At 43.1% G+C, this 16,459-nt stretch overlaps 2 protein-coding genes across 19 annotated transcripts in view; one reads left to right on the top strand and one right to left on the bottom strand.

Moving 5' to 3' along the window:
• ENTREP2 (endosomal transmembrane epsin interactor 2) overlaps nt 1-5,663 on the top strand; it is a 451,267-nt gene extending 445,604 nt beyond the window's left edge. For 4 of the 7 annotated variants that reach the window (XM_019477585.2, XM_059714815.1, XM_019477588.2 and 1 more), the window contains 3 exons: nt 1,818-1,892; nt 2,882-3,210; nt 5,075-5,663. In XM_019477585.2, coding sequence (XP_019333130.1) covers nt 1,818-1,892; nt 2,882-3,210; nt 5,075-5,260 — 590 coding nt within the window. In that variant the 3' untranslated portion in view covers nt 5,261-5,663. The remainder of the gene's footprint in view (nt 1-1,817; nt 1,893-2,881; nt 3,211-5,074) is intronic. The other 3 variants (XM_019477587.2, XM_019477589.2, XM_019477586.2) reach the window with 3 other exon arrangements.
• A 1,147-nt stretch (nt 5,664-6,810) lies between these two features.
• The window catches only part of APBA2 (amyloid beta precursor protein binding family A member 2), a 259,348-nt gene continuing 249,699 nt past the window's right edge, over nt 6,811-16,459 (bottom strand). For all 12 annotated transcript variants that reach the window (XM_019477583.2, XM_019477581.2, XM_059714814.1 and 9 more), the window contains 2 exons: nt 9,559-9,699; nt 6,811-8,108 (listed from right to left, as the gene is read on the bottom strand). In XM_019477583.2, coding sequence (XP_019333128.1) covers nt 8,037-8,108; nt 9,559-9,699 — 213 coding nt within the window. In that variant the 3' untranslated portion in view covers nt 6,811-8,036. The remainder of the gene's footprint in view (nt 8,109-9,558; nt 9,700-16,459) is intronic.

Below are 16,459 nucleotides of genomic sequence, written 5' to 3'. Positions count from 1 at the left end.
AGACCATTGCTCCTTGTTCTGTCATCTGCCACCACTGAGAACAGTGAGAATGGCCTCACTGTTCTCAATATTCCTCAGGAGAGAGAGAAATGATGGAGAAATTATGCTATCATGATGGAGAAAAATCTAAGAAAAATGTTAGTTAGAGCTGTTACTTCTCTCCTCAAGATATCTGCCAGGCGTTCTATAATCATAACCCTTGATGTTGAATGTCTGTGATGCTACTACAATTGCATAGCAACTAGTTTCCAGCCTCAAATGTTATAGCGTAGTAGCCACAGTGACTCAACAGCCATTATGTTCAATGTGTTAATAATCTGAGAATGTCACTATTTCCAAGGAAGTTTAAGCCTTTATGGACTTTTGTGTCAAAATCCATAGAACTGTGTTCCCAAACAAGCTTAGGGGACACATTATGGGCTCTTTGGGCAGTAGTCTCTCATTTGCCCCCTCATGCTGAAAGTCAGATTTCTTTTAGTAGGGAAGATACTGTTGCAGACAGCAGCATGATAAACCACATGCCTTTGGTGTAGTGGGTGCCTTTATATTCTGCCAGGCTCTGAGCAATACCTATTTCTGTATCCAAGGAAAGGTTATATATCAGCTACAATGATGGCCTCTTGCTAGTATGAGCTGCATCTATGTTAACTCTGCTATGTTAACTCCCAAAAAATCAGTCCTAGAGTAGACAAGACCAAAGTAACCCCATCCTTTGCTGCCATTTACAATAGTGACAGCTGCAGCAAAGAGTAGGGTAGTTTTTACCGCCCGTTTTGCTTTATCACAGGTACATCATGCATTACCAATACAGTAAAGGTTGCAAGATAACCTCAGGATAAAAACCTTGAAAAACCTCTCCTCTTCACTGGAGAGCCATATGCCAAGTGTCACAGGACACAGGCACAAGGGGATATGGTAAGGACAAAGTAGTAGCCCTCACTTTTAATTTCCTTATGACTTTCCCAAGCCCAGGAAACTGGTTTTATTTTTTTCTTTGTTAAAATTAAACACCGTGCCAGGAAGGGCAGGGTCATGGGGCCATGGCCAGCACATGGGGTTGGTCCAGCGACCTACAGGCTGGTTTCACGGGTTGGATCCAGCCAGCAGGCCATATGTTTGAAATGCCTGCTTTAAATCAAAAAGACTGAGGTGGCAAAAATTACGTGGCATCATTGTATTGGCATCCTAGATGTCCGCATTAAAAGGCAGGGTACCACTGGATGTGCTTGCACATGCTTTTGGAACACTCTGTAGTTAAATGATGCTCTGGTAAGAGATGGAGCGATCATTCTTCAGGACACACCTAGTACCTAACCTCAGTGGTACAGGCAGCTTTGCCTGCATCAGGCAGAATTTGGAAAAAGTTGGTGCGACTGTTAAACAGCACTCAGCTCTTGCTGACTCCTGCTACCTACAGGATCTTCTGGGTCTGCTGAGAAAATGCAGTAGGGCTTGCTTCCCAGAGGAGTTGTGCCCTCACAATACTCGTAATTAGCCTTATGATATTTAAGGCGTGGACTTTCATAAATGCATATAAGACTACAAACAATAGGGGAGAAACTCTGGAACTGAAGGTTGGACTAAGGACTATTTTTGCACATACTTGGTCCCTGTTTATCAGTTATGTTTGTTTTACATGCATATTAACAATAATGCCATTCATGCCACTTCTTTTGTGGGGGGAGATGGAGGGGGATGGAGGGGAGGAAGAGACAGTATAACTTATTGCTGATGCAAAGACAGACTATGCATTTTCCCCCTTTCCTTTCAACAGCAGATAACAGATTTTTTTTCCCTCCTCCCTGCTCTGATTAAAGGTGATAATTGTGCCTGTGCTCCTACATGGAGCCAGCATCAGGAAGCAGGATTATCTCAGGCTGCAGTAGAGACAGGTGAGGATCAGTATCCTAAAGTAGGATTATGATTGCTTTTCTGTTATATAAATAAGCCAAGCCTCCAAGTGAGCACTGTGGTTGAGCCACTGTGAATCATTTCTCCCCAATCTCTGTTAATAACAGCATGCCTAAATTAGGTATAATGTTTGACATCACCATTTCCATGGCAGTGCTCCCTTTCCCAGATCCAGATGCTCCCAGTCTGGTTATAGTGCTGAACCTGGGGCATAAGAAACTATTTTTTTCTTTTACTCTAGTGCTTCATTATCGTTTTCCCTGGAAGGTGAGTTTTCCCACAGCATCACAGGAGGGATGGCTGCAGAGCTCCCTGATAGAAGTTATAATGCAGCAGAACCACATGGCTGTTATTTTTTTTGTAGCAGTCTGAGTAAAAGCCAATGCTGAAGTGGAATGGAGACCTTGAACTCAATTTTAGCCTAGCTGTGGCTTCTGCTCTATTTTCCCAAACCCTTGACTCATTTTTCACTTTGAAATACAATTATTTTGGCCATCACAAGTCTTAGGCTTTCCTCAGGCTGACCAGGACTGCTGTGAACCTTATTGTACAGCTACGACTTAAACCTTATCATTTGCATGGGGCAGCAGATGTGTGTAAACGAGTTTGTCTCAGTCCTGTCTTTAATGGATATATGTCCCCATGTACAATATCAATTGAAACTGTAGTTAGCAGGACTAGCAGGCAGGCTTGTAACCTTCCTCCATCCCCAGTGTGGTCCATTTTGGTTCTGGTGAAGAACACTTGTCTTGACACTGTCAGTACTGGTTTTGCTGTGTCGGCAGACCTGTCCCCAGTAATGCTGATGTGTAATGTTTAACTTTGCCTTGGATCGGTGTTTTTGAGGGTGTAACAGAAGTATGATAATATTCAAGCTAAACTCTAGGAAAGAATGTAGGTTTGAGTTGACACCTGTCTCTTTGCTGGCTGTTTTTTTTTTAAAGATACATTTTCCCCGCTTTATTTTTAGTTCCTGTTTCTAGTTCTCATATGGCTGCCTCTGCTTGCCAGGACTCTACAAGCCGTTTCTTATCAACTGGAAAATTTAGCGATCCAAGAAAAGCTGATCTACAGTTAAAGCCAAAGGCCTTACAGACCATCTCCAAAGAACGACCACACTCATTAGTGGATCTTAAGGCCTATAAAGACACAAAAATTTTAGTGGCTAAGTTTTTGGAACATTCAAATTGTAATCTCCCCCCAGAAGTACGACACGTCGTGAACAGCATTAGATCTGTAATTAAATCAGATGAAAGACACATGGAAGAAGCCATCTTCAGTGCCAACATTATAGACCAGGTAAGGTCCATTATGGTTTTTTATGCCTTTATTTAACTATGATAAACACATAACCCAATATAAAATAAAAGCAACTGATTAAATCATGCAGAATACTTTTACTAGTGTACTTGACTTTGGGTTTGTATTTTTTTAATGGCAGGCCAAGCTTTTTTTTTTTTTTGTAGTGAACAAGACAAATTTGAAGATGGTCTTTTGCTTCACAAAGCAGGAACTAATACTAATGATATTCAAAGAAATATGGAGGGAACGCCCACCTATTTATAACTTTGTCCACCCCAAATATAACTTTGGCTGGGAGTGGAGAAGATATTTGCAGAGGGGTGTCTGTTTGTATACAGACTACAAAAATTGAGGGATTGACTCAAATACTGAATTCTTACAGCTCTTAGAATGGAGGAGTAAGGGATCTTTACGCGTTTGACTGAGGAATAAAGTTGGGCTGAAATGCTTGGAAGGGACCATAGAAACAAAGGGACCTGGGTGGAGGAATGGCATGGGTACATGGGAGCAGCATGGATATGTGGGAGCAGCTGCCTATTCTAGATGTCGTCTCCGTAGCATTTGCCTGCTCTTCATTCCTCCCTCTCCAGGAGCATATCAACACCTTGCATCCTTAAAAATGGATGGTAACAGCTAAACAGCATTGTGAGAGAAACTGATGTGCAGTAGAAAATGTACGGTATTGAGAGCAAGATGGTCTTTTGCTAGCTGCCAAGCAGAACAAAGTGGAATACTGGTTCAGAGTACAATGCTGCCTGGAAAGCAGTAATATCCTGAGATGCTTAGAATTAATTGCACAATGATGCTGTACCATTAACATATTTATTGCTTTCTAACATTATAGATCTTTAACTCCCAAAGGTTAGAAAGCTGAAATCAGTGTACTAGGTTTTTAATGCAAAACTATAGCTTCTCACAAAGAAACCTACCAAAGATGAATTAGTGTTTTATACAGATAGTAAAAACAGAAACCAATAGTGCAATTTTTATCAAGTGTGAGCTTTTGAGATCCGTGAAGACAGATGGCCACTTCAAAAAAAAGCCGTTTTATTAAAGTTTTCTAGTCACCAAACAGTACAGGGTACGTGCTGGCAGAAGGGCTGGCTGGGGCATGAGGGTGCTCCAGTACAGGTGTAGCATAGCAGTTATTTCCTGCACTGAAGCACTCGCATGCCTCAGCCAGCCAAGTCAGCAGCTCCACATGCATTGTGGCACACTAAAAAACTGCAGCAGGGTAATACTTCTATTTACTACAGTTTATTAGTTTACTACGGCCTAATAGGGCCACATGTGTAGACACTGAAATGTTTACTCTGTAGCTAATTGGGCAGCTCAAGGTAAATGTCTCATGCAGACAAGTCCAGGTAGTAGTAATTCAGGCAAACCCCTTCCTCACTTATTCCTCTTCTTCTAAGCCCAACCAAATGTATGCTACACTTGCTATATAGTAAGATTACAGGAAGAATCTGTCTGGTAGAAAAGCTTGAGGTCATCCCAAGTTAGACCCAGGCTTGACACATGGAGTTACATAGGACTAACCAACTGGCAAGCCTCCAGAACCTATTTCATTGGCATCTTAAGAGGAAGAGGTGGGGAAATGTTTTCTGTTCCTACCTACAATATGCTGACCTACAATGAAAGAAAGCACCAGGGTCCCAGCAGCAACAGCACAGTCCCTTCTATTGGATATAGGCTGGTATCCTCTGTGGGCCAACCTTTTGAGGGTTATATAAGAGCACATCTAGTCCCTAGTAGTCCCTCTATTATGTAAAATTTAATAAAACAGTGAGTATAAAATAACTACACAGATGACAATCTCTGAACAGAAACAGTTCTTGTCCTCTCTCAATTCTTTAAATAGGTCATGACAAGTTCTCAGCAGAATGTGAATACCTCTAGAAAGCGACTTCAAGAAGAGCTTCACCTGCAGAGCTGTGGTGCTTTGAGTTCTCCAGTTGCCTTCTTACGTAGGTCTCATATCACTCGCAGTTTAGAGAGGGACAGGCCTCACACTTTAATCGGAGTTTGCCGAGAGACTATTCTTTGATAACAGCTGACAGATATGTGAAGAAAGGCTCATGCCAGCAAAAGAGAAATTTGGGAAGGACACGAGGAAATGCAAATAGTGGGTGGCTTAAAAAGGAAAACTTCTTCTTTTTTGGATTCCACTTTTTATCGAACAGCAGAAGGACATCCATGTTTTTTCTGAATGTAAATGTAACCCCTGCATTTTACACAATTTATTATTAAACTTGTAAGAACTGGTTTCCCAAGCAGAAAAACGTTTATTTGACTGTTCTGGTAGAGATACTGCTGCTGCTATGCAGTATTTCTAGAAAACCACCACCAAACCACAAGAGACCTGTTGCACAACGTGCAAGTTGTATTTATTTAATGTACCTCACAGTGTTTTAACTACGATCAGTGTTTTAATAAAAAGTATTTCTGGACTTTGCTTCTGTAAAACCTGATTTGGGTAGAAATATAGATTTGTTTTTATTATTACAGGTGTGAAAGGTGCTTCCCCTGGTCCCTTCTTTCTGTGCCCAATTGTACAGACTCTCGCTTGCCAGGCAGATTGTTCTGCCCTGTGATAGCTGTTTTTTCCTCTAAATGCCTTGCCATTTTTCAAATTCTAGTAAAGGCTGCAGCATGATTTATTTCTGCTTTGCTCTGAATGCTCATGAGTTTATTGATGGTGTGGGAGATGCTGTTGCAGTTTCACTACAAATGATTTTTCACAAGGGAGGAAGCCTCTGCAATGCTGAATTCCCTGACCAGCTGACTTTCATAACCTTTTGTAAACAAGCAACCACTGACCCGAAACTAGATGTGCTTTTGCTATCCAACAGGGCCTTCATCTTTCTCTGACTTCTTTATTCTGTTTATTAGCATGGAGAGTTTTATTACTAAAATCTCCTCCCTGCGGTTTTGCACTTTTGAGGAATTAAATATTGCTCTCAAAAAGCCTCAACCAGAACCCGTCACTTCAAGTTTGATTATTGTTCTAAAGAGACACTTGCCTGAAAGTGTCTTTCTTAAAGAATACAGTAGTGCAGACTGCAACTCTTAGTGCGCACTAGCAACAGGAAAGGATTTAAATACGGTGTTTTCATAAGGAATCCAGCATCATTTGAAATTTCTTTAAATTCTTTTGGTAGCAGTGTTTGTCAAGAGTGTTAGTTTCCATTAGAAACACTGCTCTGAGATTTAATCATTCCATTATTTTCATTTGGGTCATTCTGAAGTTGGCATACATCCTGTGGAAAGGTCACAAAGGAGTGTAGCTAGAGATAGGGAGGTTTAGTTTTTCAGCCATCAGTATTTAAAGTAATAACTATGTCAACAGTGTTGGTGTGAAGCTACAGTGCCATCCAGTGGCAGAAGGCATGCTGTAATGGGAAGGACCCATTCACATTTAGGTTGTGGTGAATTATCTACATTATATTAAAAAATAATTCTTACTTCAAGGCAGGAGGATGAATTCTGTTAGAGATCAATTATCTCCGTTCTTTGCAACTGCACTTAGATGAAGAATTAAACAGGGATAGTTCTGACAGGCTTTTAAATTCTGTAAACTTATCAACAGAACAAACAAAATGAGCAAGTTTTCTTTATTACTCCAGATTTATTAGTGATATTAGATTAATTCTTTCCTAAGGTCAGTTGCATGCAACATGTTACTCCTTGACGTACAGTAATCCTAAAGCTTTTTAATTACTGCATGGTAAGGCTTCTTAAGTCACAGTGTATATTCTTCTTGGCCAAAAAATCTAGACAAAATATTACATCAATTAACACTGATCTCATAACAAGTACAACTTTACTACTACTTAGGTTAGCTATGCACATTCTAATACTGTGGATGGTGCTAGTTCCTCAGCTGCCAGAAACAATTTACATTCAGAACAAATTGCCTCAGGAATAAGAATGCTTTTATAAAAGACAACGACAGGTAAGCATGGCTTTCCCAGTTTGAGCTAATGGAATCCAAAAGGTAATTAAAAAAGAAGGATAAAATGAACAAAAACACACATGCACAAACTAGAACAAGTTAAGTTCTAGAGAAGGTGTCCTGTTAAATTAAACATTAAAAATAAATATGTATCTAAATAAATATTTTGATCTTTATCTTGTGGCAATTCTTTATTTCACATACAAGACACTCTTTCCTTTTGTTACACATTTATATTCACACCTTGCCAAACTCGCAGTTATAAGTTACACTTGTCATAATGATACCAAGTACTACAGCTGTTTTCTTTCCATTAGAATCTAATAGCTTTAATTGCACACATTCCTATTCACTGAAATTTCTGAAACACCATCTAGCCCTGTCCAGTTTTTAAGTTATGTAATACCAGAAGTGTTGGACCACTTTATGGAGTTAAGATTTGTTTTAATTTGTTTTGACCATTACTTTAATTGCTTAATTTTGTAGTCAGTTTCCTGAAGTCTCACTCATCAAATGTTCACATTCACCACGTTATCAAACATGACAGACAAACATACGTCACACCACATAAAGGTTACAAATAAATATGTTTAAGTTTCAATGAGAAAAGGGTTTAGAAGATGTTGCAAAATACTTAAATGTTTTACAAAGATTTTGTCAGTGATTATTGTCCTTGATAAAGATGGTCATCACTTTTTGGCAAAGAAATAAAAAGAAAAGAAAGAAGGCAGAGAAGCCTGTCCCTTCAGTTTTCAGAATCTTCAGGTCCTGTTTCAAAACCTTTCACTCCTAGAAAATACAAAACTCTCTTCAGCTGTGAAGACTTCGACTTTGTTGGAATCAGTTCTTTTGTTGAGAGAGCTTCGTGCTAGATGTACAGGGGTGTCTCTTGTCCAGTGAGAAGCCTGAACATTGCAGCTGGCATAGTCTTCATATGAATCTGTCAATTGATTTACACAATATTTAATAATAGCATTGTTAAAACTGAGGTAGGGTGTCTGTGTGTGTGTCCGTGTGCTTTAAATGACACAGTATCAGGCTGGCCAAAGACAGTAAGTACTACCTGTTGCCAATTTTTTCCTATCAGCACAGCCCAGATAAAGGAAAAGAAAACATATCCCCTGCTTGCTCCAATACTGACTAGCGTTAAATTTTCACCTCTTTACCACCACTCACTCCTTACACACACAGTTTCTCCAAAGCAGAATGTAAACCTTTAAGCATTCAGCTTGGATTGTACCACCCACGATGTTCAAGTGTGTTCAGAACAAGTACCCCCATTCCTACTAAATCAGGGATTTACAAGGAGTGCCACTTTCATTCAGAAAAGCAAGGGTGGTTGGCATTTAATAGAAACAGTGAAAGATACCAAGTAGCCAAAGGATGCAGCTGCTCCATATACTAATTTACAGCACAACACATGCCTTGGAAATATGAAGGGTGGGAGGTAGCTAAAGGTTTTATTAGTGACAGTTGTTTCTAGCACCGCTTTAACAAACCACCTAAAACCTGGGGCAAAATAATCAACTTGCCACCTTGGATTTTATAGTAGGAGGCCTGTAATGCTCCAGTAGCAACATGACATTAGCTTGAACTCCAATCCCACCTCAGTGAATATTTTAAAAACACCCCAACCCAGACTTCTCAAATGTTGGCATGCCAGGGGCGGATGGTGGGAAGCTGTGAGGGGCCCGATGCTTGTTGTGGCAGTACAGACCCAGCCCCTTCCCCACCATCCGCCCCGAGGCACGTGTGCCAAGTGAAATGCAGGCACTGGCACATGTGCTAGGGGTTGCAGACCCCTGAGCTAGCCCATACCTTACTGAACATGGTATAAAATGACACTGATGTAAATGCCACATGTCTGCTTCCATCCCAAGATATGTGTTTGTGATCATCTTCTGTGTTAGTCCCTAATGTTGCCAAATGTGCCAATGAATGGTGACAGATGTTTCAGTCTACAAAATGATTCCCAAATAAAGCAAGAGAGATGCAACAAAAATGAAAGGATGACAATATGCATCACCGTGAATCTTTCAATCTTTGAAAATGTATGTAGCTTATCACTGAAACATCTGAGGTGGAAATGGGGACATTTTTCATAGGTCTTGGCTATGATGTACCACAGAAGTCTTCACTTCTCTGGAATATGTGCCATGAAACTTCAGAATCACTGATCTTTCTTGAAAATTAACAGTAAAAATCCACATAAGGTGGCCCCAGTTGCTTTAAAATGTATGGTTGTTTCTCCAGCTCTGATTTATAGACTTGGATCTTTCATGCAGTTCTAACACTACATTGATTTCAACAGCAGGAACACAAATCTATAGATCTTTTCACTCACCTCTTTCAGTGCTTTGATAAACTATCTTATGTGAGTATATTCTTACCTCTCCCACCGAGTTAGACAAGGCTTGTACTATCTTCTCGTGAGCAGTGGCCACAACACTTTGCCCATTGATCTCAATAATACGATGTCCTACTCTGACCCCTCCCCTCTCAGCTATTCCACCTCTCATCAAGCTGCAGATCTGTCAGGAAAAATCAAGCAGAATTGAATTGCATTAAATAAGAAACTAGCAGTGACTCTGTTGAGGGGTAAACAATAAAAGTTAATGTCACTGAAAGCAGGGGTGTAGGAAGAGCACACACCAACTGCTGAAACTTCCTTAGCCTGACAAAGGATTTTTGAACCCAAAAGCTTGCTTAATAACTGTTCTCCAACTATGTGAGTTGGTCTAATAAAAGATATCAGATTCACCCAAGGAACCTTGTCTGCCAATGTCACTGAAAAGGTGTTTTGTAGCAACTCCAAGAAGTGTGCTAATTCACAAATACTGGGGGTTTGCTTCAGGCTGCATACTTTTTTTTCCAAATTACTTCAATTTTGCACTTCATTTTGGAGGAGTTAGTGTATAGCTCACCCAATTCAGCCAGTTAAATATAAAAATATCTGACCCAGAACCATAGACAGGAAGTTTCAGGGAATATTGGAGCAGGAATAACTGGACTGAATGAAATATAAATCTTAGCATATGTTTTAAGAAGCTGCTTTCTTGCTGTGTGGCCTCAAAGCAAAAAACCAAACAACTCCACAAATGTTCATTCCAAGTATAACCTTTCCCTTAGATTTCTGGGTGCACAACAACTTAATTCTCCCAATGAGACGCCATGCAGAGATGCCTCCAGAGAAATGTAGCTAAGAAATGAATGAGAAAGGAAAAAAACAACCAAGAAAAATGAAGAACCATTGCTGAAATGACATTGTGTTGGGTGTGTTTCCTGAGAGAGAGAGAGAGAGAGACAGAGAGATACACTGCTGCATAAGTGCCATTTGTAGCATGTGATACCAGGGTTGCTATGGGAATCACTCTGGCTACACTACATCTTTAATGCGGCTATATAAAACTAAAGCTCAGCAGTGCAGCTGCCCTGTGGGGAGATTCCATAAGTAAAGGGGACATGAATTAGCCCAGATTAGTAATGCCAGCACCTGAAGAGTTTCCTGAACAGGTGGGCATCAAGCCTGCAGAAAAAAAAGTTGAATTGCCCCGCTAAAGACTTCTGCCTATCCATAGAATTGAACCAGCCTGGCCCTCAGGCACACAAGCTCCCAGCGAGCATCCTTCAGCAGCCGTCCTCAGAGACCATTGCTGCAGTGTGGTTATCTGGTCCCTGAATGCCACTGGCAGCCACACAGAGTAGGCTGGTGTGAAACAGGAATTAGACCTGCCTCCTTATTTGCATGAAGGCTGTGCTGGGTACTAAACAGCGGGTGGCTTTGTGGCACTGGGCACAGATGCTGGCATTTTGAAATTGAAACAAGATTTTTTTTTGTCAGGTTCCTGAAGTTCTCTCCTGCCCAGCCAGCTGTTGGGTGCGTGTTCAGCCAGTGCCATAAACTGACTACATCCAGTTTCCTCTCTCCCACTTCACAAAACACTGCAAAAGACCGTAACAATCTGTTCTAAGTGATTTGCAGAAAATATTTACTGGAAATTAACACATCAGGAGATGAGCTAGTGATATGTAATTGCCACTGGGACTCTCTCTTTCATGCTCATTTGATTTGATGTACTTGTGACTGAAACTGTCAGCTGTACCTTGTGTCTGCAGTTATTCCCAGGTAGCAGTCTACATGCTCCCCAACACACAGTGCAAGGTTTTGTAAAAACAGGCTGCTGTGACTGTCCCACAAGAGCTGATGCTCAGTTTACCCAGGGTGATTTGCACTGGTGCACATCTTATGCTCTGCACATGGGGCCTGTCAGTGGGAATACTGAGGCAGGAGCCACAAGTTGGGACGTTTCCAGTACTATGTTTACATTGTTCTCCTGCAATAGTTTCTCTCTTTAACCCAAACAGCACCTCCCGCTGTGTCCTCAGTTGATATCTACCTTTCTGCCCAGTCTCCTTTCACTGAATCCCTAACAGAATGAGCTCTGGCAATTACATGCACTATGGTTACACTACAAACTCTAGTTTAAGGAGAATTAACACAGCATCAACAACTGCCCCTCTGATTTCTGTAAAGCAATATTGTATTCTTTGCCAGTCTCCCTGCAGTCAGTGAGGTTGCTCAGATTATGGCTATGGCTGGCCCTAGCCCATACGCACAAATATAAAAGGTAATTTGACCTGATGCAGCAAAACCTTAAAGAGGTTACTGCATAGTGCTTAGTCCTTATTACATCTCCAAACTGCAATCTAGTAGCAAAGGCTGCTAGTCACGGGAGCTCTGGGTCTTGAAACCTGCCTGTGGTTTACAAATTAAATAATTAATTCTTAATTTAATATTGCAGTAAAAGAATCCCACACAGAGGCACAAATAAAGCCAGCTGGTGAAGCACTCCAAGGAGGTAGCCCTCTGACTTGCTGAAACCCAGCCTGGCAGTGCTGCATGCATGTGGGTGCAACAACCCATTTCTCTGGGCTTGCTGCCAGTGCAGCAGCAAGCTCCAGTTTGTACACTTGATCTGAGTGCCACTGCACAGGGAAACAGCTCTTGACCAGTAGTAGTAGTAAACTGAGCTGCTGTATCATTAGCTTAAGGATTAACAACTCGAGCTTTACCCTGCACTCCACTACCTCCTGAGATGGTTCAGCTAGCTCATGCTTAAAGCACTGGAACAGGTTGTCCACGGCGGTTATGGAATTTCCATCCTTGGAAGTTTTTAAGATCAGGTAAGACCAATGGTACTCAACCTCCAGCCTGTGGGCCAGACCTGGCCCGTAAGGCCATGGCATCCTGCATAGGGGATTCCCCATGGGTCCAGAAATTTATTAATTGCCATGCCCCTCCTGCCAAATTTGCGGACCCCCTGGGAAGCCCTGTGAGCCAGATGACCCTGCCTGCTAGACTGCGTTGTGCTGGGGTCACACCCAGATCCAGTTCATGAGCTTGGGAAGATACCTGTTGTACCTCCAGCACCAGAATCAGCACGCAGGTTTGGGCAGGCGTGTGGCAAGATTGCACACCAACTCCATGCTGAACCTGGCCCGCAGACCAGCCCCATACCGCTCATCATCCCATAGGGCCAGAAGGTTAGGCACCACTAGATTAAACAAACCCTTGACTGGGATGGCTTAGTCAGGGACAATCCTGTTTAAATGTTGACTGGTGTCAGTGTTAACTCCACAGTTAGTCTGGGCAGCTCCTGGAGCTCTTAACACCTGGATTTAGAGATGCACCAATATATCAGTGCCATATCGGATCAGCACCAAGACAGGGAAAATGAACATTATGAGCTTTTTTTTGGCAGGTGTAGCTGATAACGATAAATATAATATGCCTTCCAGCCACGGCCCTCAGACACAGCATGCATGCGCACAGCTGCACGCATGCACGTGGCCAGGAATGCAGCTGGGCAGCATGGAGAGCAGCACCCTGCATATAAGACTGTGGAGAGGAAGGGGCATGGGGGAGGGGAAGGGGTGTGGGGGCAGGGGGCAGATCGAGGCCCCCCACAGTGAGGGAGTAGGGCAGGGGCAGGGCAGTGAATGGGACCCCAGGGCTGGGGCAGGGAGCAGGACAGAGCTATGGGTGGCTTGTCCAGGGGATCAGTGTCCTGGTGCTTCAAAATGGTGGCAGGGGCACTTGAATGAAACCTCATTGAATGCGCTTTAGTTCAAGTGCCACCGCCACTATTTTAAGCGCTGGAATGCTTTTAACCAGAGCAGAGCTGAGCAGGGTGAGGGCAGAGGCAGGCTGCTCACTGTGGGCTTGGGGCTCTTCGCTCTGCTGCCTTTGCCACAGGAGCCACGTGCCGGTCACGCTGTGTCCCCTGCCCATCCAGTAGTGGGAGGCACAGATTGCCGCCACCACTGCCACCAGATGGGCAGGGGATGTGGTGCAGCTACTGCGTGGCTCCTGGGGCAAAGGTGGCAGGGTGAAAAGCCCCAAGCCCACAGCGGGCAGCCCACCTCCACCCTTGCCCCACCCAACTCCACTCCAGTGAAAAGCATCCCAGTGCTTAAAAATGGTGGTGGTGGTGCTTGAACTAAAGCTCATGCAACGAGCTTTAGTTCAAGCACCCCCACTGCCATTTTTAAGCACTGGGATGCTGATCCCCTGGATGAGCCACCCACCGCTCTGTCCTGCTCCCTGCCCTGGCCCTGGGGTCCCATTTACTGCCCCACTCCCTCCCTCACCATGGGGGCCTCGACCTGCCCCCCCCTTATGCCCCTTCTCCTCCATAGACTTACCTGCAAGGCACTGCTCTCCACACTGCCCAGCTGCATTCCTTTAAATTGGTTATCAGATTGGTAGTGGCCAATACGCCTGGTGAATAATTGGCTATAGGTACTGGCCAAGAAAATCTTTATCGGTGTATGCCTACCTGGGTTGTCTGCACACCTGACACTCTTTAACACCTTGAGGTCCTAACACCCGAAACTAGGGGCCTTGTTATACCTTACGCTCTGAACCGCACAAATGTTGATGGGTGTTAATGCTAGCTCGAGCTTGGAGCCGTTGCACTGCAGGCCAGCAGGGGCCTGGAGGACTGAAAGGTAAGAATCCCCCTGTGCTGTTCTGGGCTTCCCCCTGCCCTCCCCCCCCCCCCCCCGTGCTTTCCTGTTTCCTCCCTGCCTCCTCCCTCCAGGCCCCCAGGACATTACTTACTTGTAGCTGGCTGTGCTGGCTGTCCTAGGGGAGTAGGCAGGGAAGGGTTAAGCAGGGGGAGGGGAGCAGTGAGCAGGGATCTGGGGTGCTGGGAAGGGCAGCAGACAAATCTGGGCCAGTGAGGGAGGGGACATGGCTACCTTAGTGTAAGACAAGCTGGGTAGCACAGATCAGAGATAATCCTGCCCTGGAGTAATGTAATGTTGAGCCATGTAACAAGCACTCCAAACCAGTTTTAGCTGTTAATCTGCAGACAATCCAAGAGCTCCAGGAATTGCCCAATATTTCCATGTAACAAAGTCCTTCCACTGATCAGCATAAAGTGTCACAGAGCCCTGAGACCTAGATCATATGTGATAATTCCATGTCCAATTTCTGATGCATAATCAAATTCCCTCCAAAATGCAACAATAATCCTCATGCCCTGCTCTCAAAGGCAAGTCTTCTCCACTGTACAGATGCTTTGTGTAGACTCGAGAACATTGGTTTATTTGTAAAAGCCAAAATGCAGATTTTAATATGCAAAAAAAATGCAATTTGGAATGACAACAAGGAAGCAGCTTTTACTGCCAGACAGAAATGTTTAGACATGGCCTGAAAAAGTCACTACATCAGAAAGACCAATTACTTATTCTGTATTAAGGGTGGGGACTGCTGAGATGCGTTGGCCCCACTGATTCCATTCCTGAGTGTCATGTAATCCAAGCATGAGATTAGATTCCTTTTAAATTGTAGCCTCTGCCCTATGTACCCTCCTGCTTCCTGTGGCAAGGGGTAAATGGCTACAACTGGCACTTATTCCTTGGCAGTAAGAATCCCCAGAAAAATGACTGCTCAGCAGAGACAAAAGAGGGGTCTTGGCATGCGTGAAAAATCCATACTTTTTTCTTCTTTGAGAGATTATACACCCCGATTCCACTCTTAGAGAGAGATACCAAAAGCAGGACAGGATTTGGGGACTATTATAAATTAAATTTGGCCCTAACCTATGTGTCAAAACTGCTACTGCCCAGAAGCCCCAGGCTGAGGTGTAGTCAGCAAGCAAGGTAATGGTTTCTTGCAGTGGACGCACAGCCTTTTTCCTCAGGAAGTCTGAGGGTTATGATTGAATAGGCTGCCATCTCTGTACTGTTACACCTCTCCCGAGAATTTCCTTTAAAGGGCTGGGAAATTTCAGTGTAGTTCTTGTGTCCCTTAATATATGTACAGAATTATCCATCCACTGTTAAAGAGGTCACTGTCTTCTTGGGGGAGATGCTTAGTAGTCATCTGGACTTCATTCATCTCAGGATACCTGCAGCCTGAAAAATGTTCACTCAGCAATGGGTGGCTATGGTATTGAATGAATCAAGGGTCACCTGCTATGCTGTCCCATGATGCTTTGTCAACTTTTTCAGCTCTCCTGCAAAGCCTACTCCAAAGCAAGAGGGAACCAAATCAAAAGAAATGGAGTGGATTGGGAGCGCCTATATTTTATATCCCCTGAAGTGGGGAGCAAGAGGCTGCACAAGGTTTGCATGCATCCCCAACAGATACAGCTATTTAAAAATAATCCAATGCTGCACACATCCAAGAGTGGAAACTGGACAGTCACTCAGCAATAATGGTGCCTTGTGTGTCAAGGTCTCTGATTTATTTCTACTTCCCACCCTCCTGAGGAGGGCACCTCAGAACCAATGCAGCCAAAGTGATCACCGTTAAAAAGTTACATTGACCAGCAGTGGTATCTAAGGTGTGACAGTCATTCCTATTTATTTCTAAACAGAAAAAGGAACAGCAATACCTCTAATAAAATGGGGTAAGAGTTGCTGGAAATTTTGCCATTTTCTAAAGTGACCACTTTGCAGAAAAGTTATTTATTTAATTATTATTATTATTATTATGTAACTGAATCTGGAAGAGATGATAAATACTGAACAGAACCCCATAATGACAAGTTTGGCAGTTACTATCCTGATTGTAACCTCACGATAAGGATTATCATCAATTGTTGATCTTTGACTATTTGCTCAGCGCTAAATATAAGCACAATAAGACCTGGTGCGTGACTCAGTGTAAGATCTAATGCAGATAATATACAGTAGTGGGTCATGGACAAGGTGGAAAGCAGTGGATATACCTGAGTTGAAAGGCTTTGGATGAATCCTGAACATCCTTTGTGTACAATA

Source organism: Alligator mississippiensis, chromosome 11 (genome assembly GCF_030867095.1).
Source record: "Alligator mississippiensis isolate rAllMis1 chromosome 11, rAllMis1, whole genome shotgun sequence".
NCBI lineage: Eukaryota > Metazoa > Chordata > Crocodylia > Alligatoridae > Alligator > Alligator mississippiensis.
The sequence above is the reverse complement of the archived record's forward strand: the minus strand, read 5'-3'. Positions and strand labels throughout refer to the sequence as shown.